Here is a 27,263-nt window from a genome sequence, read left to right on the forward strand (position 1 = left end):
AAAGCATTTTTCCTCCTTTTCTGTAGCTTAAGTAGTTTTTGCCTTCATCTTTCACTCTGTTGAGGACAGTAACAAGGTTGTCATTACAGCAGTTGCAGGGAAGCACTGTACACGAAGTTAACCATTAAATGCAAACCTTCTCAGGGGAGGCTTGTCCATCCTGGAATGTTTTCCTCTTAGTTTGTGCTGAAGAAACAACATGGTGAAATGTTGTTCCTTGTTTCCTCATCAAAATTGTAAGCAGGCTCTAGTCTAGGCTATGGAGACCGCCTTTGTTACCTTTCTGTGTTTGCATATTAAAGAAATTACTGCTTCACCAGGTTTCCTTTCTTCAGCAGATCTGAAACCTTAGCCCTCTCTGCAGGAGAGGGGGAAGTCTGACTATGTCAGGTATATTCTATTTAGGGGTTACAAAATATGTCGTGTGGTCTAGACCTCTGGAAAGACAGAAATATTAAGTGGTTAGTTGGGTATTTTAGGTATTCAGCTGGTGCTTTTTTGAAAATCTTTGCAATTTACCTTTTAAGGATGTTACTTGCCTCTCTTGCTTCCATTATTATCAGAAAATGCAATAATTTGAGAACAATTGCTGTCTCTTTTTCTGAACTGTTGGTTTTGAAAATGCCATTTTTCTTTGTTGTGCCACTGCCTTCATATATTGCTCAGATGAACTTGGATCTCCCTTTGCATGTTCATTCTAGGAAAATACAAGAAAAAAATAATCTATCTTTCTGATATCAAATTTACATTGAAGAAGTGAATTGCAGACATGCAATCAACAAGCACTAATTGAGTTTACTTTTGAAAGAAGAAAAGGTTATTAAATATTTACAGAGAAATTGACTTTTATTTAGTTAGGGAGTGCACAGTGTGGGGTTGGGGAAAGTAAATAATATATCATGACCTGAAGTCTCAATTTTTACTTAATTCTTAGGAGGCACTCACCTCAGGTTAGTGTATTTTAGCCTGAAAACAGACAAAATAGTGTTACTACCGAAACAGAAGCAAATGAAATATAGAGAAAGTAGAAACTAAATACTTAGTGGTATGACAGTGATTTTAATGTCCTTCGGAAGAGAACATAAGTTTGGGTATGCAGGTTAAGGTGGGTTACTCTGCAAGGGTAGATGAACACAAAAGCAAGGAGGGGGGGGGGAAAGGGTCCTAAAATGTATAATTTTAAGTAGCAGACTTTTTGCTTTGAAAGCAAAGACTGCATTTGTCTTTCAGCAAGTGAAAAAAGGCTGTCTGTCTTCAATACCACAGGTGTTAGTTAATGCAGGTACTGCTGGTGTTTGTGTTTTTTTATTGCTTTTTGAAGACATGAGGTTAGAAGATCCCTTTTGGAACTCTCTCTCCAGATATCCTGGTTTGCACCAAAAGCTAAAAACCGAAGGTTAACTAAAGAACGTTATTAAAGGATGCTGAGGGAATTACAAACATTTTTAGTGTGTTAATTGCACTTTTCTTTTGGGGAAACATTGTTTATTGCCAGGTCCCCAATGAATCTTTCAATGAAGATCTGATCAGCATAAACACTGCTCCTACTTTGACAGCAGTGGGCTCAGACATGCCACTCTACTATGAATCCTGCTTTGATAGCTGGTTTACCAGAGTCACTCAAGATGTTCTGAATGAAATCAAAGCAATTGAAAGGGTTTGATAAATGTGTACTTTAAAAAATATTTTTGTGTGATAATATTAGACAGACAAGGAAGGTGACCTTTGAAAGGGAATTCATGCTTAGCCTGGTGTGTAGATTAAAGGACTGGTTTCTGTTAGAAAGCATCAGAAGAATTAAGTGCTGGTCCTGCTAAAAAGAAAGCAGAAACAATCACCAGCGTCTAATAGATTTTGACGTTGGTAGTGTTCTTAGAATCCTCAAAGGGAGCATTAAAAACTGTTGAATAATTTGGGACTCAGGAGAAATCCATATAAGAAAATGAAGAGAGAACCCATGGAAGTGCTGGTCTCTATTGTTTGAGTTTTTCAAAGGGAATGAATGTCTTTCAGATAACAAGTTGAAAGAAGCTGATTTGGATTCATATGCTTCAAAAATTCAAGTGTCATTAAGATCCTGATAGCGACAGAAATATAAAAAAGGGGAGGATATACTATGTATCTGCACCTTCGAAAGCTGTCTCATGAGCATATTGTATAAGGTCTTCACCCATGTAGGAAGACCAGTGACTTGCATTGCTTTCTGCTGAAGTACTGATTTTGGACGATCGACAAATGAGGGAGTGCCCGCAGACAGAAAGGATGAGGGACAGGATTTTCTTTCCTTTGTCTTTTTTTTTTTTTTTTAATTTCTCATGAACATGATTGATGAAGACCAGTTCATTTTGTAGGAAAATAAAGCATGTATTGAATGTTGTTATGTGATCATCAAATCACAAATGTTAAAAAGATACCTTGGTTAGACCTTGGATAAAAGACCACCAAGGAGCAATAGGAACTTGATAAGGCCATATGTGACACACCTGCCCTAAGGGAAATGGTGACTAAGTGTTCCATACTGGTGGCTGTAGATTACTGTAATTTTTAACATTTGTGAATCTTGTAAAAATCCCATTGCAACTTTCTTAAAAGCAAGTATTTAAATTCCAGTGTTCTGGAAGTACAATAGAATGAATTACCCACAGCCCTTTAAATCCTGGTGGACCATTCATCATTCCTTGCTTTAAATCAGTTTTGATGTTCAACAGCTACAACTTAACATCTCAGAGGTGGCTGCACTTCAGTGGTGGGTGAGGATCTTTGCAGTGGTACTTCACTGTGATGTTATGAGATTAATAAGGTGAAGCATGTAGATTCCTTGGATGAAAGAACTCATAGAAGTGGAGAATATTATTAATAATTATCTGAGGACTTATAACTCTGTAACAGTGTTCTAATTTGATTTCTGAGCAAACTGAAACCTGTTTAATGAGCTGCTGTATTGGAAGTATGCATTTAGTAACATGGAGCAGATGCTAACAGAAGTGGAAATAACGTAGCAGTGACATTTGGAATAACAGTGTTGTACTTCATTGCCTCCATGTCATCAGCATGTTAGTCTCCCTGTTCCTCAGACTAACTCACCAAGGCAGCACTTTCTATGCTGATACTGTCTGTGTGTCATGATACAAACTGAGTATATATGCATGCCTGCAACCAATAGACCAAAACCAAACTCCCTCAATGAAAAAATGCTTCTGTATGTTGAGCAACTGGCTGATGATCTTGCTTCATAAGTTAATACTTAACATTAAACTCCGTATACGTAAATACTCAGATTTAAAAGAAATAAATTTCTTCCTAAACTACCTAACTCTCTGATACTAGAGGAGGCCATAACATAGGAGGATGCTAAGTAATGCTCAATAACTTTTTCTTTTTATTCCCCAGTAATGCATGCTGTTCAGACAAGGTGGCCAAGACTATGGGCTCAAAATGGCACATGCAGTTCATACTCCTGTCTTCAAGATTCTTGGCAAGGCAGTATAAATCATGTAGAATAAATTTTCTCACAGAGTATTCAGAAATGCATAGAAGTGCTTTATTCTGAAAAATTACAGAAAAATCTTTTCAGACTTCCAGATGTTTCCACTTTCCCTCAGGAAAGCAGTAGGTCATCCTCAGATCTACATTATTGGCCAAATGAGATTTTTACTGCCTCTAAAATGTCCCTGGCTTCTCTTTTACATCATGGATATTTAATATTTAAAGTATCAAGTGGTATAGCTAGCTAGATACGGCATTGCTTTAGGGAATTAAGAATGGTTTGAAGGTGTATCAGAGTCTCATTTGTGCCATACCTCTATACACAAAAGTAACCAGGCTCTCGATGATGGATATGGGGAATAACATTGCTGTTGCTGATCTTCTGGGGGTGAAATGATCTTAATTATTTGAACGATAATCAGAATGGCAGTGTATTAATCAATTTAAAGAGCCTTGACAATTCAGTCGTAGTGGTGTTCAAAACGTGTTCAGGGAAAAATACACCAGAATGGCTTAACACACATGTTTTAATAGTTGTAGGTGGGGATATTGTGAAGATATGAGCTTGGATTTCTTCTTATGTGTTTTTTAATACATCTGCTTTTAGTAATACGGGCTCATCTTCCTGTGTATGCCTGTATCACTAAAAACTGCATATGGACTACTTCTCTCTAATATTTTAGGGTTTTGTAGAAGATGTTCAGCTGTGAGGCATTGAGGAATCCACTATCCTACAGCATAGAGCCCTATACTGGGACTGAAGTCAGGATCTGTAGCAGCAGCTGCAGCAGGGCTTGCTGTCTGTACGCATGTGAATATATTTCTGCCTGAGAAATCTTGAGCAGAAATAAAGTAGACCTAGGCTGGAAAAGATGTTGTGTCTTTCTTCAACATCCTGGGGACTGTAAAGGAATGCAACCTTCTCATCTTGAAGCGGGCTTAGTATTAAAACCTCCCTGCTTCTGGCTGGTGATGCACAGAGAAGTCATGAACTTGTTTTTCCCCAGGGGAATGGAGTTATGTGTGCAGTTCCCATTGGCACTTCATGGAGGTGGGATCTGTCTTCCTTAGGTCCTTTCTCTAAATAGCATCAAGAAGTGCAAGGAGTCAAAGAAGTAGAAGGGAGTCAAAACTACATAGGCACATCAACAAGGTAGAAAATGTGTTTCTTTCTCAGAGAGAGGTGCAGAAGCAAAGCATATATTTGTTCAGAAATAAAAGTATGTTCCAGTGAGGAAGATTACAGTGTTGTGTAATTCAGACGTGAGCAACTGACATGGCTAGGTCATTGTTTAGCAATCTCTTTTCTCAATTTTTCGTATATTTCACAAGACTTTTAAAATTATTTTATTAGCAGTTGAATATAAGCATAAGTTGAATATAATGTTACTGGAGTCATGTGTAAGAATACATTTAAAGTACATTTATAACAAGACAAAGATATTAGTTGTTGAACCAGTTGTCTGAAGCCTTGAAATATGGTTATTATTTATTTTTCACCATTGATAGTGCTGTACCTCTTACCTGGTTCTCATTGGAGCAATCTGTGTGATCACAGGACTGCCTCTGAGGAATGAAGCGTCTCCTTGACAGCTGTTTGGCGCTGTGCTGCGAAGCGCCCACATTCCAGCCCACACACTTTGCTGCAGTACTGAGTTTCAAACTTCAGCTGGGGGGAGTTTAGCTGTCTCCCATTGCAGCACTAAAAAAACACTGCTGACTGCGTAGCAGAAGGAACAGCCACCACATACCTTGTTGTAACCGGCTCCCACGTCTGTACAAAATGTGCTACTTCCAGCTCACAGTTAGAGAGCGTTAGGTAGCTTTCACTGCTGACCCTTTTTCCACCAGCCCGAGCAGAGCGATCAGCCAGTATGGTTAGAAGTGATTGCCAGAGATAAGGTTCCTCATCTGTAGCGCTGCACCTGCGGTATCTTGCTTAGAAACATACACCCATGCAACAGCATTTTTTTGTTCACGGTCCCCCTTGAAATACTCAGTGGCAGCTCAAGCGAAACTGTGTAAATTAGTCACTGTCACGTTTAGGCATTAAAAGTGGAATTAGTAATTTATATTAATCACAAATGTTTCTCCAGGTTTTATTAACAAGCAGATTGGCTGCCAAAATGCTTTCTGGAAGACATTTTTTTCTCCCAACTGCCACAGAGAACAAAACAGTTATTATGGGCATTTAGATAAAGATTAACGGTTTCAGCAATTCATTTGTGGAAAACTGTATTTTACTATACATTCCACTTCAGCGCAGACCGTCACTGCCTGCATGATTTGTTGCCTCCTTGATAAAATTATACAGTGGAGACACAAGATGGTGTAATCCATTTTAAGAGCAGAAACAGGTTAATCAACAAAGCAGAATGAGGTTAAAAAACAAACCAGACCCACATTTCTTAATTTTTGGCAAGTCCAAATTTCCAATAGGAGAAGTGAGATGTCTATCTAGCTGCTGGTTTAGCACATTTTGGGTCATTTTGTCTTCACGCTTTCTTCTTTCTTTGCCCGCATCATGCCTTTTTTCCCTCAAGATGGTTTCACGTGCCCTATTTAGATCTCCAAGAAAAAGTAGTACTGGTGACTGCTTCATATTCTGTGCATCTGCAAGTAGTTCTGTGGAATACTGTAGGAGCGGTCCGTGGACACGGTACAGGGTGTGAAGAAATGACTAGAAAGATAAGAAAGAGGTCAAAATGAATATTGCGGGGTTTAACAGCAATGCAGGGCAGACTGCCAACACGACCTTCACACTTTCACGTGTTTTGGACAGACAAAATCAATTTCCTAGCGTACAACTTTTTGAGCTTATCATGTTCCAAGGAATTAAAGAATAGACATGCTATATTTTGTTCCGTTACAGCTAGCTCCCTTTTTTCTTCCGCTTTAGCGTTTTAGGACGGTATAAAATGAAGGAAATCAAAACACAAGTGAAAAATCAGCTGTTTGCTACAAAGGAGACAAACAAGGGTTGAAGGAGAAAAAAACTCATTACAGAGAGATTAGAAAATTAATTGATTGGTGGCTCTGACAGTTCCCATTGGATGTCTAAGAGTCCTGTGAAAAGAAAGTGTGGTCTCAAACATAACACTTTTTCCTATTATTTCTTCCTCTTGCGTAGAGACTCCTCTGAAGCATCATTAGGTTCCAATTATTTTCAGTGAAATATTTCACACTAAAAGGGCATGATAAAATCAGTAGAGGTACTGTTATTCCCCTGGGAAACTTACTATGGCTAATACCCAGACAGTAATAGGGAAGGCTTCTGTTCAGCATCAAACTTAAGAGATTTCCGCAGGGGTGATTCTGTTTCATGGAGGTTTTGGAACTCCTGTGACATGGAGTTAATGTGGCCCCTCTTCCCCCCAAAAATCGTACAGGGCAGCTGATGAATTCAGTGGTGTCTGAGAACTTGATCATATCCATGGCTTCGTGTAAGTGTGTGTGAAACTTGCAGTGAGTCTATTTAGTGCAGGCTCTATTACTACTTTTTACCTAAGGCCAAGTGTTGGCTTAGAGGTACTGTTCTTTCAAAAATGACAAAATATTTGTAACAATGTTTTCTTCTCTACTGACTGACTTTTTTTCCCTATATTTATCACGTATTTGTTTAGCTATGTGTGTATGGATTGTGTACTCTTACCTGTGCATACATATGTACACATATATAAAAAATAATAATATGAAAAAGTCACATATTGCTTAAATCTTTGATAAAAAATAATCTTTTTGTGTTAAAGGCTTTAGGTATTCTGATTATAAAAATGCTAATTTTGTCAAACAAAAAATATGCATAATTTTAACTCCATTGAAACATAAGGTGTTTGTAATATAAAATTCCAGTGAAGTGCCTCCTGGGCATGGTATTATATTTTCACTAGTAGATTATATTTCTCCTCTATGGGCTGAGCTGACCAGTTGTTCTTTCTTGACCTGGATGTGACATAACCATGCTATTATCACTACACATCGCTTATGCTTTCCAAAATGAAAATGAGGTTAAAGATAAATTCAGCCCTAGTTTAGACAGGGGACTGCTTGCGATACTTCCCAGGGTAGAGGTGTGACTATCTTCTCTCTAACTTTACTTCCCTGCTGTGCTTAGTTCCCCTTTCTTTCTTCCTGGAAGCTAATGTGGTATAATGGATGTGTATTAGAGGAGAAACATTCCCACTGAAATATCTCCTGTGGAAGAAAACGGCAGAACGAGCCATTCTCTACAAAAGTGCTCCAGCTTCTGTAAAGAAATACGTCCACTTTTCAGGAATTTTGCCACCAAAATCCTTGGGATGCAAAATATAATATGTTCATTTTCACTGCTGCTCTCCAAACTATATGTCATGCCACAATATTGCTGCCTGCTTAAGTGAGGGGGAAACTGCCTTTTCCAGTAGCTTTGCAGTTATCTGGCACCTAATTCTGTGTAATGGTCAGTGTTTGCTGTGAGGGGTGATTTGAGGGCACTGTTCACTCTCAGACCCTTGAACTGCTCTCTGCTCAGCCACACCAGCTGCTTGTTCTCATCAGAAACAATAGCATTGCTTCTGACCAAATTATGGGATAAGTTGGAAATCCAATAATCTGTTCTAGATTTTACACAGGTCTAAAAATGTATGTTAAGAGTTAGCTTGGGAAAAGCCATTTCAAAGGACTATCTAGGGAGAATATTTCTTAATATGCCAACTTATCTGAGAAGAGATATTTCTGCCTACAACTTTTTCTTTTTAGTGAACTAAAGAATATTTTGAGTGAAAAATTGTCTTCAGCCAAAAATAAATCTCTCGGGGAACCCTGGTGCCACATCAAAGTTGTAGGCATAAAAGGAAGAGAAAATTTTCGGAACTGTATGGACTATGAGGCTGAGAATATTGTGCTTTAGAAATGTGAATTAAAATTACACTTTTGGTACTTGTGTAAGTACAGCTATTTTTTCACGAGGATGTATGCCATTCCACAGAGTCCTTGTGGACAGCATATGTTATTCTGTCTGCTAATATATACATGTAAATCTGCACTCCACCCTTATAAGTATGAGGTGAAATTATAAGCACGTATACACCCTACAAAGATGTCAGAAATGAAAGCTACACAAATAAAACAGCAACAGAAAGTCCCATGGAATTGTCCTACCTCTTCAGCAACTGTATTTTTGGCTGAAGAAAGAAGACCATGAAATAATAGCTTTTTGTGAGGGGAGAGGGAGAAAAAGACTAAAAGTAGCAGTAAATTTTTTTCTGTGCCATTTCATGAAGAAACAGCTTTTTTGTTTATAGACATAAATTTCCCACTGATGGTTTTGCTTCAGATTTAAAAAGCAAATAGAGATTGTGTATGCACATTGAATGATAAAAAATATTAATTTGATTCACTTTAACTGGACTTCTGAAAAAAAAAAAAAATTGACAACTGTGCACACAGATTATTTGATCATCATGGTCTTTTTCTGACTTGACCATCAGTGAAAATGACATTGATTTCAGTGCATCTACATTTAAGTGGAATCTCTGTCTAGGCTTTAGGGGACTGATGTGAAATGCTCCTGAACACACAAATTTTAAAAAAAGAAAAAAAAACCAAAACACAACAACCCACCTAAACCCAAGGTAGGATACAATATCTGTAATTTAACCTATATAAATGGTACATACGCATCTTCAATCCTGTTCTTCCTTGATCCTAGTCCAAAAGTAGGTAAAATAAATAGATTGCATATTACAGGCCATATGTCAGAAGTGCTTAGCATTCCCAATTAGAGTCATAAATTTTGCAGTGCTTAGCTGTCACTTAGGTATCCAAATAGTTGGCCAGATTTCTAAAATGCTTTGCACATGAAACCGAGTTCCCTATTGCAGATTGTAAACAGCTCGAAAGCTTGTCAGTATGTTCTTTTGAACGGTATGTTTGTTTTTTACCAGGGGTTTGTGTTTTGTTTTGGGTTGGGTTTTTTTGTTTGTTTTAGTGTGTTCTGGTTTGTTTTGTTTGTTTTTTGGTTTTTGTTTGTTTGTTTGTTTGGTTTTGTTTTTGTTTTTGTTTTTGTTTTAAGTGCAAACGCAATATTCTTATCAACTTGAGCCCCATTTCTGCTCTCCCGTAATCAAGGACTAAGTCTAGTATTGTTAGCTGTTCCCTCCTTTTAACTCAAAGTGCAACTGTTAGCTTAGAAACACATAAAAGAGTCATTGTAGCGTTGATGTGGATGGAAACTGACTTGAAAGTACAAGGTTTCTTTTACCTTTAACTAGTGTTTTCAACAGGTATCTCTCAAGAGCAAGTCTCTAGACAGCCAATGCTTTAATCAGACAGAAACACCTAGATGGAGATACCAGTAACAGAGGGAGCTGGAGCATTGGGCTGTCTTGGCCTTTTGCTCTGGTGGCACTGGAGTCCTGCCGTGTTCCTCAGAGCGGGTGGGAGCAGGGTTCATGTGAAGGTGCTCCACTACTCAACAATGGGATTTCCTGTAGGCCTTTGTCATAAACTGTGTAGCAGAGCCCTGACGTTAAGCTGATGGGGGTTTTTTGTGAGCCCATAGGTGGGTATTGTACCAGCAGTCACATCTCAGGTGGGGAAATTTTAAAGAAAAATTCTTTAAAAGCCCCACCTTTGTCGTGAGCCACTAATGACTGGGATCTGTGGATACAGCCATATGAACCTCCAATCAAGTGCATGCAATTTCTGTAATTGGAGCTGATGGAAACTTAGCTTTACAAATGCCATCACCTTCCACTGGAGGTGGCTCCCACATGTCACTGCTGAGGCTTGGGCTGAAAAGCAGACCTAATGAAGGAGTTTTCCAGCCCTTGGTGCATCTGTGGCACTTGCTCTCCCTGCTGTGCTGCATAGTGCACCAACCATTTGTTGGCAAGTTCATATTTCACACTGCAGGGAATTGAAATGATTGAACAGACAGGAGAAGAGTTTTATTTGCAGTGGCCTGTGTATCCCTTGACTCTGATTTGGCATAAAACATCTGCTTCATGATCTGTTTCAAGGCCAGTTCCCTTCCGCCAACAAAGGTTACGACTTCAGGCAAGCTGTGCCTTCGTTGGCAGGGGGAGATTTGCCTGAAGACTTGATTTAGTCAGAATCAAAGCATCCTGCCACAGAAATCCTTTTTTCAATTACTCCTGAAAAAGCAGCCAGACGGTAAATGTATTAACATATTAAACAGTGAGTAAAAGAGGCCACTGACTTCTGTTGGATGGGGGTTTGTGAAGAGTTGATATAAACCATATCTATGTGTATGTGTGCATGTGTGGTTAGGAATAAACATTCGTTATTGTTCTGACAGTAAGAGAAGTGACAGGTACTCTACGTGTGTCTGCTTAACTCTGCTGCAAATGAGCAGAGGCAGTAAGTTAATCTATTGGTTTTGGCTACAGTTTATGCATATTTTCAATTTGCAGTTAATTGGTATAATATTGTTGTAGTTTCTGTTAAAGTCTTAGGGAATAGGCCCTACAAGATGCAATATTTGGAGATATATTGATGCATTAAATCTTTTTTGTATTTATGGTGGGGAACTGATTTCAGGGGCGTTTTTTCTCCTACCAAAAAAGTCAACTTTTGAAAGACTGGTACAGATTTCTTTGCAGAAGTGTCATCTTGATCCACACTTACATATGTACAAATAAAATCCACGTTCCTTCTTGCAATAACAAACTTAGAGTCAACCTTTATTAAAGTGAGTAGCATATTACCATCTATGTACTTCACTGCCGTTGATGCACAGTCTTTGAAACATATGGCTATTTTTCCTCCTTAGAAAAAATCCTTTCTCTAGCTTACAAAAAAAAAGTAATTGAATATTTGCATATCTCCAAGGAGCCATGCGGGTTAAACTCTGCATTCATCTTCTGCAGTTCTTAGGCCACTTTTGGTTTAAGAGTAAGAACTATTGCTTTTATGAAGTGCCTTTTTCTATAAAGTCAAAACCTCACAGCAGTGCACAGAAAGCCAGTGCTATAAAGGAGCTAAGTAGAGTTTTTAATAGAGAGAGCTAGGTTGTAAGTGTTTTTGTTCCTATGGAGCAGATAGATTTGGTTCCATCTGTTCCATATTCATAACAAAGGAGCTCACTTGCAGGAGGACTGACTTCCCGGGAGTAGCATGGTAATGATCTTTTCACCACAGATTGAAAGGATCTGAAAATGGTCACTTCAGCTCAGCAGAAAGCAGCTAGCACTGATAGTGATTCAGACCTGCTGTTTTTCTGCAGTTCTGTTTCAAGATGCATGTTTTTTCTGAATAAAACAAAACAAAACCATAAACCTTGATCTCCTTCGTGCTGCACACCCCTCACCCCCGCCCCCCCCAGCCATGTCAGTCCTCCTTCTGAGGAGTTCAGGATGTTTTCTCAAACAAAAATGGAATGACATGTTACAAATACAGGGTCAATTTTTCGTTATTTGATCTTGGTATTAAAGGCAGAAGTGAAAAATGATTTACTGCCAGTCTGGATTCTGTCTCCTGAACTTTTCTCATGATCTCTACTTTCTCAGCAAGAAGATTCTGTGAACGAGAAATCTGAAGTCCACAAAATGTGTGCAAAAGTTCCTTGCTGGGTTTCGTAATTAGGATGCTCCAGTGCCAGCTTTGATTACACACCTCGTGGGCTGTCAGAAACAAACAAAAAAAATCCAGCTTGATCCAAGAAAAAAAAAAAATCTTGTCTCTGCAGGATATTTCACAAGGGGAGAACAGAAAAATGCAGGAGTGTACCACAAGCACTCTTACTTGGCTAAAGAACAAATTATTCAATGACCCCTAAAAGGTGGACGGGAAGTTTACAAAGATCTTAAAAATGAACTAGGGACACAGACCGAGCAGAATCCTTCTGTGTCATTGGTCAGTCTCTGAAAGAGGCCACAAGACAGACCCAGGTTTATCATTATCCTGGCTGGAAGTCCTGCTGGGGCGTGCTGGACCCCATGTGTCTCCCTGTTCCAGGACGCTTGGTGCCTGGGGCTGCTGTGAGCGGGATGGGCAAGCATCAGGCATGCATAGCCTGCCTTAGCTGGTACTGCAGCATCCACGTAGGCATACTCAGGGACTTTTTTGGCCTTCCAGCCAATAATACCATATTGTATAATTCATAGATGTGTATGAAAGCATCTGCTGCCCTGGTTGTTTAAGACTCCAGATCAAACAGTACACACATGTTTGCAGATCTGATGCTTGCCCCCACCCCAAAGTGAGAGGTTTGATTTCAGACTGGGGTTTTTTGTTTGGTTGGTTGGGAGATTTTTTTGAATGCTGCATGTTTTGCTGCCATAACTCAAGGAGAATATACATGTATTTCAAGTAACTCTCTTCCTAACTAAGGTAAATGAGAGTGTATCTGGGCTTCTTTGGAGAAACTGAGTACACTGAACCATCTTTTAAATGTGAGAGGAAAGGAGCATCTAATGCACACTGTCATGCAGCTCTGCACAGCTACCAGAACTACATTCAGTGCAGATGTGTATTGATATGGACTAGCCAGGAACAGAAATACAAATGTAAGTAGATCTTCATGATTACAGAATGTGGGATAGGGATTGTGCACTTCACAGGCAGGGTTGCTTTAGTATAACCAGGCTTGAGGTCTCCACCCACTGAGGAGTAGAGACACCACGTTAGGTTAGAGGCACTTTAATCGAGCAGTGATGGATACCGTGTGGTTGAGAGAAGTTAATTTAGCAGAGTTTTTCTCCATCTCTTTTGAAGTGAAATATGTGTCAGCAAGGAAGTTTCAAGTAAGTGGTTTTGTGTTATCCCATATTGTTTTCCATATGTATGATCTTAGATACACACGGGAAGCACCCTTAGAAGCCACTCACAACTTGGTTACATGAGTTCCTTAACTGATTAACATGTAAAAAATAGAGGAGCAAGCTTGCAGTGGGGAGGTGCTTGCTTAGATCAGAAAGTAGCGGGTGGTAAATAGAGATGAGAATTTCCAAATCTGCTTGGGAAGGTGGTTAGTGTGAAACATGGACTTTTCTGGAAAAGAGGTGGAGAAATGCTTCAGTTCTGAGGGAACAATTGTTACAGGATTCAGGAAGAAATAAGCTTGAGAGGTACCTGTGTGTTTCAGCAGTCTGATGCAGTATTAGTTGCTTTTAAGAAACAGTTTCCAAACCACCAGGCCTTTTGAGTCCCACTTATGGAAAAGTGTACACATATATATCTAATTTTGAGTTCATCTGGGAATGATCACTGGAAATAGGGCTAAACATCCTGTGGTATACATTAACCTAAAAAAAAAAAAAAAAAAGCACAGAAGGAAATAATTTGTGGCAGAGTAAAATGAAAGGTTAGCTATCCCATGGGTGTTTTAGACTTTCCCACAGTCATAGTTATGACAGTCTACAGTCCTTTTCTGGCATAGGTGAGACACATCCAGTTCCTGACAAGGCAGCAATTCTCCTTGCTGAGGCTGTGGCTATTCTCACATAGGCTGGCTTTTTTGAAATATGGGTTTTCAAAGTGTGGGTGCAACCTGTGGCACTGAACACAAGCTAGACAAGCGAAAGAATGAATTGGGGATCTAGAAGTCTAAATAAGACTGCCTAACACACTGGACGAATTTTGGTTAAAGAGAAAAATTCAGCTTCATGTGTTCCAGAATTTTTCATGGTAAAGGTGACAAATTGAAGGGTTAAGGAAACCCCTCTAAGGACTGTAGAAAAATTTCTGGCACGTATGGTGGAATGATTGAAGGTTCAATAGTCCCTCTGCAGGACTTGAGCAAACTAGGAATCCACTTGATAAAGATGCACTGTTGTTAATACAGTGCTGTCATCTGTTACTGTGTTTCTACTCTACTTGGTCATGGCCTGGGACACCGCCATTGTAGGTGTAATGATACAGAAGGTCTCTGCCCTGAGAATCTTTACTTGTCAGAATCAGAGCTTGAGTTACAGTGGACTACCATGTGTTTTACAAACTCTACCTTTTCTGTTTACTATCTGGTTTCCATCTTGCACAAGTTTGGATTTATCTGTGTAAGAACTGTCTGTGCGCATAAAAGCATTTTCTGTAAAGGCTGTGCCAAGGTGCTATTAGAACTTTGCCAAGAGAAAAAGCCCTTTAGAAATCTTTGGAGCAATGGTATTCTCTCTAAGCAGTGCTGTTACAAACTTTTGGGCATGCATGTGCAGTCAAATATGTTCGAACTTGCATTGTCCTCACTGTTCGCCTTCGTTTTAAATAGCAACAAAATACAACCCGCAGTCTATGCCTTTTTATAAATTTCCTCTGTCCTAAGGCAGCTTCTTGAAGATCTCTTCCTGCCTTTACATCTTCTCCCTCCTCCACAAGACATAAACAAGGTATTTTGTTGCTTTGCTTAGGTGAGTCAGCAGAAGCAACTTTTCATGTCTATGTACGTGTCACACTCCTAGCACAATACAACATTTATAATTACTCCGGTATTCTTATAAACTGACAGAATTTTCAAGCATACCATAGGAAGCTAGAAATGTTTCTAAGTATTTTAAAGGCAGTGGCAAGCCCATGAAGATGGAGTAGAATGGAATGTTTCTTTCTGCTTTAATTATAGTGTCAGCAGTGGTAAAGCTAGACACGGATAATATGAAGTCCATTAAAGTATATGAGGTTTAGTAACATGATACAATACCCACAAATTCCATGTGGGTGAACATGTTGCTTTAAAGATCAAAAAGAGAAGGTCATTACTAACAAGACTATAATGTCTCTTCAAAGGGTTTACTTATGTCTAGTTCTTAGAGATGGAAATTAGCAAAATGGATAGCCTGCTTGAAGAAAAACATTTTATTTCTAGTGATACCAAGGGAAAATCAAAGTACAAAAGTGCTTATGAAAAGTATGAGGAGGATATATTTTTCTTTAAGTGCTCTATTTGATAGTATTAACTTGTTTTATTAGCAATTTACTCTAATACAGTCTTAATGTTGTACAATAACTGTATTTGGTTTTGTTAATGCCACTGAAAACAGTAATGAGATCTGAGGTTTTTATTTCATTCTAGTTAATAAGTGTTCTTTTTTTTGCAATAGAAAAGTATGACATCAGTCATCTATATTGTGCTAGTACAGAAATGTTAGCCCTTATTTTATGGGACCTAATACAGTTTGCATTTATGAAAGAGAAACCTTCTTATACGAGAGAAAGGCCTGCAAATGTTTCATGTGTGAGCAACTATCTGATTTATTCTTCATCTATACCTCCTTATATTTCACAGGAGCTTACATGCAACTAAAAGTCCATTCAAAGTATGATAGGCCTTTCTTTTATTTCCAGCTGAGCTTTCTTTGTTTTTTAATGAGAAGAAACACCACAGAGGCAAGACTGATTCCCTGGGAAGCTCAGGCTGCAGTTAGATGACAGCTTTGCCCTGGTTCACAAACAAACATAACTGTTCTTGCTTTCATGAAAAAAAAAAAAAAAAAAAAAGTCTTTGCAAAGAACAGCTGAGCTTGGTTCTCATATTGGTTCAGGGCTTGGTTAAGAGGAACAGCTTAGGCAGCGTTGTTTTTTTCTGCAGCTGAAATATTTGCTTTGTTGTTCTCCTGAAGGTGTGAAGGGTACAGGCTGCCCTGCACTGAGGTGATTTTGTGTTTTCCTGAACTCAACTGGACTTGGCAACTTGGAAGGACAGATAGTAACAGTAGGACTATAATAAACCTTTGGACTGGATCCAAAGTGATGCTGTCTGCCTCATGTGAGCCCTCAGCTGCTGCTCACCTCTGGAGGTGCCCAGCGCTGTGAAGGACTGGGCTGTGGGATGCTTTGATGTTCTGCACTAAAAGAGTCTGACTCCAGTGCAGCAGTCAGGCCAGCAACAGAGAAGTCTTGTCATTAAATCACCCTCTAGAGCAGATAAGTGACCTTCCTGAGAGAAATACAAGACTAGAACACGCTGGAAGGAAATACTGGACAAATGGCTTAATTAGGCTTGAAGTCCATGGTTTACATCTCTTACCACACAGGATTTTATTTTCTTTTATGTGATTTTGATATGAAACCTACTTTCAATCCATGCAACTTTCAACCAGATATATAAGCTTCAATGAATTAGAAGCTGCAAGAAAAGTTACATTCTTCCTGGCCAAGCAGTTGCAAGGGGACAGTTAATTCAGCATAAAGTGCTAATGCAGAAAGAGTAACTATGTATTACTTTCTTCCAAGAACTCTCACTAAAATAGCATTTGTCTGGCAAGTCATTTCCATCTACTAGGCTATTTTTAGAGGATCTAAGAAATACAGTCAGTTGTGAGATAGGCCGTCGTAATCCAGTGGTTTTACATAGTGCAAAGCCAGTGCAAATTAGGTATAAGACATTAGGAAGTAAAAGTGGGATTTCGCAATCAGCTTGTTGTTGTGCACATAGCTTTTATCAAGACTTTTTCTCCATTTCTGTGCACTTTGTGATTTATATTTTGCATGAAGTACAGAATATAAATCTGTGTATGTGTGTAGGCATGTATGTACACACTTACAAAGATGAGTACAGAAGTATGATTTGATTGTTTTACCTTCACTTCATACAGAGGAAGTTGAACGTGCAGGAGTAAAACAAAATATGCATTAGGTGCCCTTTTAATAATGTGGATTTTAAAACTTCATTTGGAAACACTAGTATCCATAGTACTTTTGCCTATATTGGGGCATAGGCAGTATTAGCTGTGACCTTGCATCTGTTTGTTTATTTATTTATTTATTTAACTTGTGAGGTCATTTTTCTTCCTTTTCAAGTGTTGTTGGCAGTCCTAAATGAGGTGGTTTTCCAGACGAGATTCTCTCTTTGTCTGTTGGCTTGAGACTTCTGAGTGCTTGACTTGCTGAGTAATTTTTTTTTGGTGATCTCATCTTGGTGATGACTGAATTCAGAGAGATGGTAGACTCAGCGATAGCAAAGGTACAAATAAGGCTAGGCGCGATTTACTGAGGAAGTGTGCTTAATTATTAGGTCTGAAGACTAAGTCATGGACATACAACACTAATTCTCTCAGAGTGGAGTCTTGTTTATGCTACCACAACAAAACTTTTGCTAATATGTTGGAATGAAAGAGCAGACATGCAAAGATTCTTTTTTAAATTAAACTCAAGTATTGGTGAAAGCTGGGATTTCCATAGGACCAGTATTTATCGATTTTTAATTTTTTATTTTAACACTTACAAGGAGAAAATAAGCAGTAAATCCTTTCAGGTAGCTTTCTTTTTGATAAATAATTTTGAAGACCCCTTCATTGTCCTTAGATATGGGTCTTACTTCATGTATGCACTCAAAGAAGTGTTTTATTGATTCATTAAATTCTACCTGACTTTTTCAGTTGTACCATTTATGCAAATTTGTAACTTTTTTCAATCTAAACTGTGAGAAGAATATTAATAACTAATTCTGCATTTACCTTGCTAATTTGCATACATTTGTGTTGTATGGTAAATCACATAAAAACCTACAGGGGAAAGGCTCAGCTCTTCTAACAACTAATAGGCTATTTTTTCTTTTGACTTGCACAAATTGAGAAATATTGCCTGTGGCAAACATAATGGAAAACTGCATTTTTAATGCTCTCACACATACTCATTTCTTTAGAAAGAAAGAAGCAGATGACTGTTCTTAAAAATAAAACTTTCTAAAGCTCTGTAGCTCACACAGGATATTGGATGCTAAAACACTTCAGGTTGGTGGAATTATGATTTGCAGGTTGTATAACATTATCTGGATATTGGGTTTGAATAATGGGAGTGGTATTGTGGCTGAAAGGGCTAGAGGCAAATCACAGCTATAAATATTTTCTCCTGAAGAGATTGTCTTTAACTTACAGGACTAAGAGAGTGGAAGGACTGCCTAAATGTGAGCTTCTGATTTACAACATGCAGCGTCCTGCATACGGGGTTGCTGCAGGTTTTCTCTCTGGTGTTTCTCTTTCTCCAGGTGATCACAGAAGTTACACGTGCAACCCATTTGACTGGGCAGTAAGTGTTAGGTCTTTATTCCAGCTATATGCATGTGGCATTTTAATTTAGTGTGCTGGGCAGAAGTTAAAAATGAATTCTCTGTTGGCTTCCCAGTCTGAACCAATACTTCTGTTCAGTGCTTGTGGTTGGGAAGCCTTTATCAGTGCCCAAATTTGGGTAACACACAGAGGGTGCTGGTAGCAGTATATCTGCAATGAAGTGAGTTGACATCTTGGTGTGATTTCTCAGATCTTCTCTACAAGGAGACCCTGTTTGCGGGACAGCTTTGCAGAGAGCAGAAGAAAACATTCATCACAGTTTTAAAAAAAATAGTGAGAACAGACTTGTCTCCACAGTGTTTCACGGACATTGCTTTATAATCCTTCTGAGAATACTCCAAGTGAACTGGTAATGGAAACTTGAAATACAAAATAGTAAGAGTATTATCACCTGCAAAGTATCTGCAGCACGTTGTATCAGGGCCGTGAGGAGATGCGGTGGGGGATGTTGAGTTTCTGCATAAAGAAAGGATGCTCCTTTACCAATGTCCCTGTCTTCTGAAACAAAGGTGCTGTCTGAGTGACTTAGATAAATGGAGCACTATTTGTACAGTGAACAGTTCCAGTTTTGCTGTCTAATAGGGCCCATAGCGGATTGTGTCTTGAATATGAAATAAATTTGTAGTGCTAAATGAAGATTTGGATTGCATTTGTGATTTCTTGTTTTTTTCTATATCAGGACTTGTATTTTAGGAAACAATGCTGTAACTAGAAAGCTAAGAATGATTGAGGGGGCAAGCAGAGGAAATCACTGATTTCCTCTGAGAAGGCTGAGGTACTCAATGACTTTTTTGCCTCAGTCTTCACTGGCAAGGGCTCTAACCACATCATCCAAGTTGCAGAAGGCAAAGGCAGGGGTTGTGAGAATGAAGAATTGCCCACTGTAGGTGAAGATCAAGTATGAGACCATCTAAGGAAGCTGAAGGTACCATGGGACCTGGTGAAATCCATCTGCAGGTCCTGAGGAAACTGGCAAATGAAGTTGCTAAGCTGCTTTCTATTATATTTGAAAAGTTGTGGCAGTGTGGCGAAGTTCCCACTAACTGGAAAAGGGGAAATGTAACCCCATTTTCAAAAAGGAAAAAAAGAAAGACCCAGGGAACTACAGGCCGGTCAGTCTCACTCCTCTGCCTGACAAGATCTTGGAGCAGATCCTCCTGGAAACTCTGCATGGAAAATAAGGAGATTATCAGTGACACCCAATATGGCTTCACCAAGGACAAGTCACGCCTGACAAATTTGGCGACCTTCTATCATGGCGTTACAGCATTGGTGGATAAGAAGAGAGCAACAGATGTCATCTACCTGGACTATGCAAAGTGTTTGACACTGTCTGGCATGACATCCTGGTCTCTAAATTGGAGAGAGACACGGATTTGATGGATGGAACACTCAGTGGATAAGGAACTGGCTGGATGGTTGCACTCGAAGTGTTGCGTTCAACAGCTCAATGTCCAAGTGGAAACCAGTGATGAGTGACATTCCTCAGGGGTCAGTACTGGGACTGGTGCTGTTTAACATCTTTGTTGGTGACATGGACAGTGGGATTGAGTGTACTCTCAGCAAGTTTGCTGACGACATGCTGTGTGGCATGTTTGAGAAGCAGAAGGGAAGGGATGGCATCCAGAGGGACCTGGACCAGCTTGAGAGGTGGGCCCATGCAAACCTCATGAAGTTCAACGAGGTGAAGTGCAAGTTCCTGCACGTGGGTCGTGGCAGTCCCAAGCACAAATACATGCTGGGCAGAGAATGGATTGAGGGCAGCCCTGAGGAGAAGGACCTGTGGGTGTTCATTGATGAGAAGCTCAACATGAGCTGGCAATGCGCACTTGCAGCCCAGAAAGCCAACCAAATCCTGGGCTGCATCAAAAGAAGTGTGGCCAGTAGGCTGAGGAAGGTGATTCTTCCCCTCTACTCCGCTCTTATGAGACCCCACAAGGTGTACTGTGTCCGGCTTTGGAGTCCTTAATGCAAGAAGGACATGGACCTTTGGGGCCAGTTCTCTTTAATACCTTTGCCAATAACCTGGATGAGGAGATGAAGTACACCCTCAGTAAGTTTGCAGACAACACCAAGTTAAGTGGGAGTGTCAACCTGTTTGAGGATAGGATGGCTCTACAGAGGGATCTGGACAGGCTGAATCGGTGGGCAGAGGACAATGGCATGAAGTTCACCAAGGCCAAGTGCCAGGTCCTGCACTTGAGTCGCAGCAACCCCGTGCATCACTATAGGCCTGGGGAAGAGTGGCTGGAAAGCTGCCTGGCAGAAAAGGACCTGGGGGTGTTGGCTGACAGCTGGCTGAATATAAGCCAGCAGTGTGCCCAAGTGGCCAAGAAGACCAGTAGCATCCTGGCTTGTATTAGGAATAGTGCGGTAAACAGGACTAGGGAAGTGATCATCCCCCTGTACTTGGCACTGGTGAGGCCCCACCTCAAACACTGTGTTCAGTTTTGGACCCCTCAATACGAGAAAGGCATTGAGGTCCTGGAGCATGTCCAGAGGAGGGCAACAAAGCTGGTGAGGAGTCTAAAGAACAAGTATTACGAGGAGTGGCTGAGGGAACTGGGGTTGTTTAGTCCGGAGAAAAGGATGCTGAGGAGGTTGTAGCAAGGTGGGGTCAGTCTCATCTCCCAAGTAACAAGTGATAGGACGAGAAGAAATGGCCTCGAATTGTGCCAGGGGAGGTTTAGATTAGATATTAGGAAAGTTCCTTCACAGAAAGGGCTGTAAAGCATTGGTCAGGCTGCCCAGGGAAGTGCTGGAATTGCCATCCGTGGAGGTATTTAAAAGATGGGTAGATGTAGTACTTAGAGACATGATTTAATAGTGGTGTTGGCAGTGTTACATTGATGGTTGGACTCGATGATCTTAAAGGTCCCTTCCAACTTAGACAATTCTATGATTCTGTCATTCTATGACCTGTTGAAGAGGGTCCAGAGGAGGCCCACGAAGATGTTCAGAGGGCTGGAGCACCTCTCCTCTGAAGACAGGTTGAGAAAGTTGGGGTTGTTCAGCCTGGAGAAGAGAAGACTCCAGGGAGACCCTATAGCAGCCTTCCAGTATCTGAAGGAGCCTACAAGAAAGCTGGAGAGGGACTTTTTACAAGGGCATGTAGTGATAGGATGAGGCATAATAGCTTCAGACTGGAAGAGGGTAGATTTAGAATAGATATCAGGAAGAAATTTTTCACTCTTGAGGGTGGTGAGGTACTGACATAGGTTGCCCAGAGAAGTTGTGGATGGCCCCATCCCTGGAAGTGTTCAAGGCCAGGTTGGATGGGGCTTTGAGCAACCTGTTCTAGTGGAAGTTGTCTCTGCCCAAGGCAGGGGGGTTGGAACTCGATGATCTTTAAGGTCCCTTTCAACCTAAACCATTCTATGATTACATGTGAATATCAGTAAATAGGATGGTTGAGACATTTCTTGTATGTGGCATCCCAGTAAATTGCTCTTAGGTTAAAACTGAGCCTCGGATAGTTGCCAGCCAAACTGCTTGCCTGTCTCAGGAAAGGAGATACTTAATTACAGCTTTTGTGACATGGCTAATAGGTCCTGATAAGAACTTACTTTTGAAATTTTAATACCTTTTCTTTTTTGTACATGTAATTTGTAATTAGATTACTTTGTAGGTTGGTTGGGCCGTATGTTGATGACTCCTTTAAGCAGTCCTTGGGATTTAACATAGTAAATTCAACTGCAAAACTGTTGGGGGAAAAAGGCCACATCGTTTTCTTTGTATGTTACTTTTTGTTCTCCATCTGTGGCTTCCTGCAGTCACTGAATAACTGCTAAGCCTTATCAGGCTGAGGAAGGACCTAACCTGTTATTTTTATCTAATATATTAATAATGTACCATGTGTTTTCTAGGAGAGAACTGCTTAGGAGTGGGATGAAGTGAGCTGGATTTTTTTTTTTTTCAATATTTAAATATAGCTAGCAAATACTGAAATATTTATGGTTTGGCTCTAGATGAGGAGAGAATGATTTTCTTTACTCTCTTTCCTTTCCTTACAGGGTATGAAAATGGTAGCCAGAAGTGTTTCAGAGAAGAGAAATTTTCTCATCTAATTTGTCTTTATGGATCGTTTTTGGATCCAGCTTGGATCTAGTCCTATGTGCAGTAGCTCATTGAATGTTTCTTTTTTTCCAGTACAACTAATGGAGATGGAATTTTCATTTCAGGAGTACAGAGATCATGATTTGAATTTCTTCTGAATCATGGAATTTTCCTATTAAAAAAAAATAAATTAGGAGACCAAACCAGCTTTTTTTAAAAAAAAAAAAACAAAACATTGAGGTGTTTTATTATATCTTGTGATTTCAGAAGGATTTTAGTGTATACTTTCTTCTAAGCCCAAGTCTTTGTGTAACCATGAAGTCTAAAACCTGTTCTTTAAAAGAGAGACCCAGGAGATCATCATGAAGTTGCTGGTAAAGGTGAGGTAGGGAAGAGGAAGAGTGAAGTATCATAGGAATTGTAATGAAATACAAAAACTAGCACCACTGCAGAGTTCCTCTTCTGTTTTTCATTGTAATTCTTCCTGACACAAACTAAACCAGTCGGACCTTTTCTGTTCTAATATCATTCATGGGAAAAAAAGAGGATATAACCTCTTTTGCTTCTTATAAGGGGTCCTTTTTCCAAAGGTTTCTTTTTGTTGTGCAGCAAGGTTACAATTGCCTTTTTTTTTTCCTTGGGAATTTCAGCTTTTGAAATGGAAAGTGTTGCTTGGGACAGGTTCCATTAGCACCATAGGCTTCCTGCTCTCAGAACTGGCCTCTATTTTATAGCTAATATCACCTTTAAAATGGGCGAATAGAAAAGCCTTATACCAAAGCCCTAGGGGCTAACCTGGTTTTGTGCAGAAAGGAGAAAGAAATTTCTCTTTGTACCACCTAGAAAGGACATCTTTTCTTATATTACAGCTAATTTCAGTGGAATGTTGCAACAACAGCAATAGTTTACCCGGGAAGCACCTTTTAACAGATCCCAGCTGGCAAAGAGCAGTTCTCTTTCTCCTTTCCAGAGTTTAGCAATGTTGCTCTCTTGCAAGCGTGCAAGAGAATGTTAGGGAGTTTGCCAGACTCTTCTGCATTGGAAACCCACCTTTCCTGGGAAGTGAAATTCCTTAAAACCACTGAACTTTCTCCTGCTAATACTTTGCTCTTTCCTACCCTTGGGTCCGGAAGTCAAGACTTGAATTTTTCCAGTTGTAGTCAGTTTGATAGGGGATTTTTGGTTCAAACTGATTGCAGAATTTTTCAGGTAAGCCTCAGCTTTTGTTAGTTCCTAGCTACAGCATTACTTTGCACCAGAAAAAGCATATTTAGCATTTATTCTTAATAAGTGTTAATATGTGCCGTTTATTCTTTCTCCTGTGTTACTTTGGTCATTTGGTGGTTTTTTGTAGCTGTTAGTCAAATGCAGTCAACAATGTCACCTCTTCAGCAAAATTTCACCATTAAAGCCACTTTCATGTAGAAGAATAGGACTTCAAACTTCAACCTGAGTTCAGCTTTGAGGCGTTAAGTTACAAAGAACCCCCAGATTTAATGAGGACTCTTGGCTTTCTGTAGTAGAGAACAAGTTCAGAGGAAAAATATCTGAAGCTTGTTGCTGAAAGAGGGTGAAAAAAGATCCCAGCTGTTGCCATCGTATCCTGGACTTCTTAATTCAGTAGGTAGGGTTTTCATAGGGTACTGGTGAAGACAGGGAAGAGAACAGAATACTGACAAACTTACTGCAATGTGTGTGAGAGGAAGACAGATGACATGAGCCAACCTGACTCTTGCCTGTGGGTGATACAGGTCTTAAAGCAAAAACTGCAACCGGTCTGTGTTGTTTATTTTAAAATGAAAAGGAGAAGGGAGAGGGAGGGAGAAGAAGAAAGGAAGAAAAAGAACCCAACTGATTGCAGTCATCCAGCTTGGCAAATTGTTCTTAATTTCTCAGGAAGGCCAAAGAGTTTGCAGCATATCCCTTCATCACCTTGGTCTTGGTTGTTGAGGCAGATGTGAGAGCAGAACAATATGTCACTTGATTTTTTTTTTTACTCATTATAATTCCTTCTGAAGGAGTAAAACACTAATTAAAGGTGAATCTTTCCTTGTTTACTGCAAACATTGACAGTATATAATTTACCTGGAAAGGAAAAAAGCACTTTTTCATACTTATTGCTGAAACTGCATCAGTTTCTGTGAGGGTGATTTAAATGAAACTGCTATGGTTGCAACCGGCCTGCAGTTCATGATATAGTCTATAGTTGCAAACACATGTGAGGACTGGGGGAAAAGGACTTAATCAGGGAATGGATTTTAATATTTTCTTCCAAAGAACGTGGCCAGTCACTAGCTGTTGTTTGTTCTTAAGCATGTGCAAATATTATGTACACATAAAAACTTTATATGTAAAAAGCATTAATTTTCTGTTTTTTCCGGATAGAATATTATTAGCCTCTAGCTATCCTAGCTAATCAATGGTATCCTAGTTAGTCACTGACTAACAGAGTATGCTAATAAACATGAGTGAGCAAAGTGTGCTTATTTTATGGACATAAACAGCAGCATGTAAGCATCAAAGCTAAAAATTACCTATAAATAAATGCATGTCATGATCTACTTCTGAAATAGTTTCTGAGCAGGAAAAATCTGTTAGTTATAAAATTACTGTAGGGACTCTATTTTGGCTAATGTTGGAAATATTATTTCCACCTTTATGCTAGTAATGTGGTAATGACTATAGAATTCTTATCTTTCGAGAAATCTACAACTGCCTGTGTAGTCTGAGCAAATCATTTAGCCAATTGCATATATTCAGTGAGGGCCACAGAAAGGACACGATTTCCTGAATATAACCACAGAGTGCAAATATAGTGCCCTAAATAACACACCAGTTACTGTAAATGTCAGTAGAGGGAGTTTTTCTGACTTTGATTTAGTAAGAGCCTATAGCAAAGCCAGCTGTTAACACTTCTTAAGTGCTTGTCACTGTGAAGGGGAGAGCATCATTTCTACACACTTTTGTCTTTTGATTAAAAGAGGGAAACAATTTTTCAAGCACTTCCCAACAGGTGCAGAACCACAGCATTAGTTGCATTGGACTCTTTACTTTGCTTCTTTTTTGTGTTTGTACTAAATTTGCTAGTTCCTCTTGGTAAGTTCTTCTAGGAAAAAGCTGACACCTGCCTTGGAAACACATCATCAAAGACTAAGGGAATTTATTTCAAGTTAGTTGAGGAGCCCTTCAAGTGTGAGCTTAGCATGAAGACAAAGAGTGTGAATTCATATGTTTGTGTGTAAATCAGTTTAGTTATTTGTCACAAACAGGTACAGAATTAATAAAAATCGATGAAACAATTCATGACCAGAACAGACTAACGTCTTGCCAGCCCAATCACCTTTTGTAAATCAAGACAGCTTCCAATAATTGCCATTTTCTGCAAAAGGGAACTTGTTCTGCTCTGATGCATAGCTTTTTGAATGATGGGGGAGACTACGCAATGAAATAAAAATTACTTTGCAGTGCTTCAGGCAATATTTTTCAGCTATAGCTTTTGAGGGTTTTTACAAGGGTGAAACAAATGTGTATGCGAATGGTCTTTTACAAGTCAAGTTGCTTGGTAGCCAGTGTGCATGTTGAACTGTAGATCAATGTACAATTTCAAGATTGCAGACATTGATGGAAGTTACCAGTGTGTTCAGATTGGCAGACAATACACTAAGGAGTCCGGTCTGTGGTGACAGGCAGGTGTATTTCCCTATGATCACGTATTTTGAGGCAAGCACAGTTCTAGAAAGGAGGTTTTCCCAGCAGCACTTGCTGCTGGGAAATAAGTAGGTGCTGACCCTAGCCTTATGTGTATGATCTTTTGCATTAGTGCTAGACATGTTGTTTCCACTTACTCTTTTTCTCCTAATACAGTAAGTACGTAAAATGAAATACTTTGAATGGAAAATGATGAAGGAGGACAAAAGAAGGAATAAGCTGGTTTTGGTTTGTTAGTTATATAACATGGGGAAATCATGTTTTGACGGAAGCAGGCTATGTATTTTCTCAACAAAGGTAGATGTATTGGAGCATATGGAGGCTGACTTTGCTGTAAAATTTAATGCTATGTATTTCTACTTTTGTGGGAGTATATACATAGTTCTGTTTTCTAACATTGTCACCTTCAGTGTCATTACGTGTTTTCTTCTCTTTTGGGGTCGCTGAAGCCTATGGCCTAGTGTTTCAAGACTAGTTTTTCTCTAAGTGATCTTAATTATTCTGAAGTGTAATTTTTCAAAGTAGACACCTGCATTACAGCAGAAACCATGTTAAACAACCTCTTGAGAAAAAGGTGTGGAAAGGTGAAAGGAGATAATGAAAGACTGAAAATACCATGTGCTTCACTTCTATGTAAAATAATGAAAAAAGGGATTAGAATAAAATCTGCAGTTCTTTCCCTGCTTTTGCATAATCAAGCTACTTTGTGCACTTGAAGCCCTTACATGCAGAGGCTGAAATGTGTCCAGCCCTTCAGATAAAGGGAAGATAAAGGATATTTTATTTTAGCAGAAACGATGATTTTCATTTTCACTGTCTTACTCTTCCTCTTCTCTTTCCTTCTTCCCCATTTACAGCTTCTGCGATCCCAGATAATGGAAGGAGATCCTGTCTAAAGCTTAAGGTCTTTGTGCGACCAGCAAGTAAGTTCTTCAGATTAAGCTTTTGAGGGTGGCTTTGTAGCGCATGCTTTACTGTGTGGTCTAGTAAACAGCAGTAAATCTTTTTTTTACC

At 39.5% G+C, this 27,263-nt stretch overlaps 1 protein-coding gene across 2 annotated transcripts in view; it reads left to right on the plus strand.

Moving 5' to 3' along the window:
• The window catches only part of EFNA5 (ephrin A5), a gene marked incomplete at both ends in the record, with an annotated part of 208,357 nt that overhangs the window by 175,546 nt on the left and 5,548 nt on the right, over positions 1–27,263 (plus strand). For both annotated transcript variants that reach the window (XM_082498097.1, XM_082498098.1), the window contains one exon: positions 27,107–27,172. In XM_082498097.1, the coding sequence (XP_082354223.1) occupies positions 27,107–27,172 (66 nt within the window). The remainder of the gene's footprint in view (positions 1–27,106; positions 27,173–27,263) is intronic.

The sequence above is a fragment of the Vanellus vanellus genome (genome assembly GCF_965231255.1).
Source record: "Vanellus vanellus genome assembly, chromosome: Z".
Taxonomy (NCBI): Eukaryota; Metazoa; Chordata; class Aves; order Charadriiformes; family Charadriidae; genus Vanellus; species Vanellus vanellus.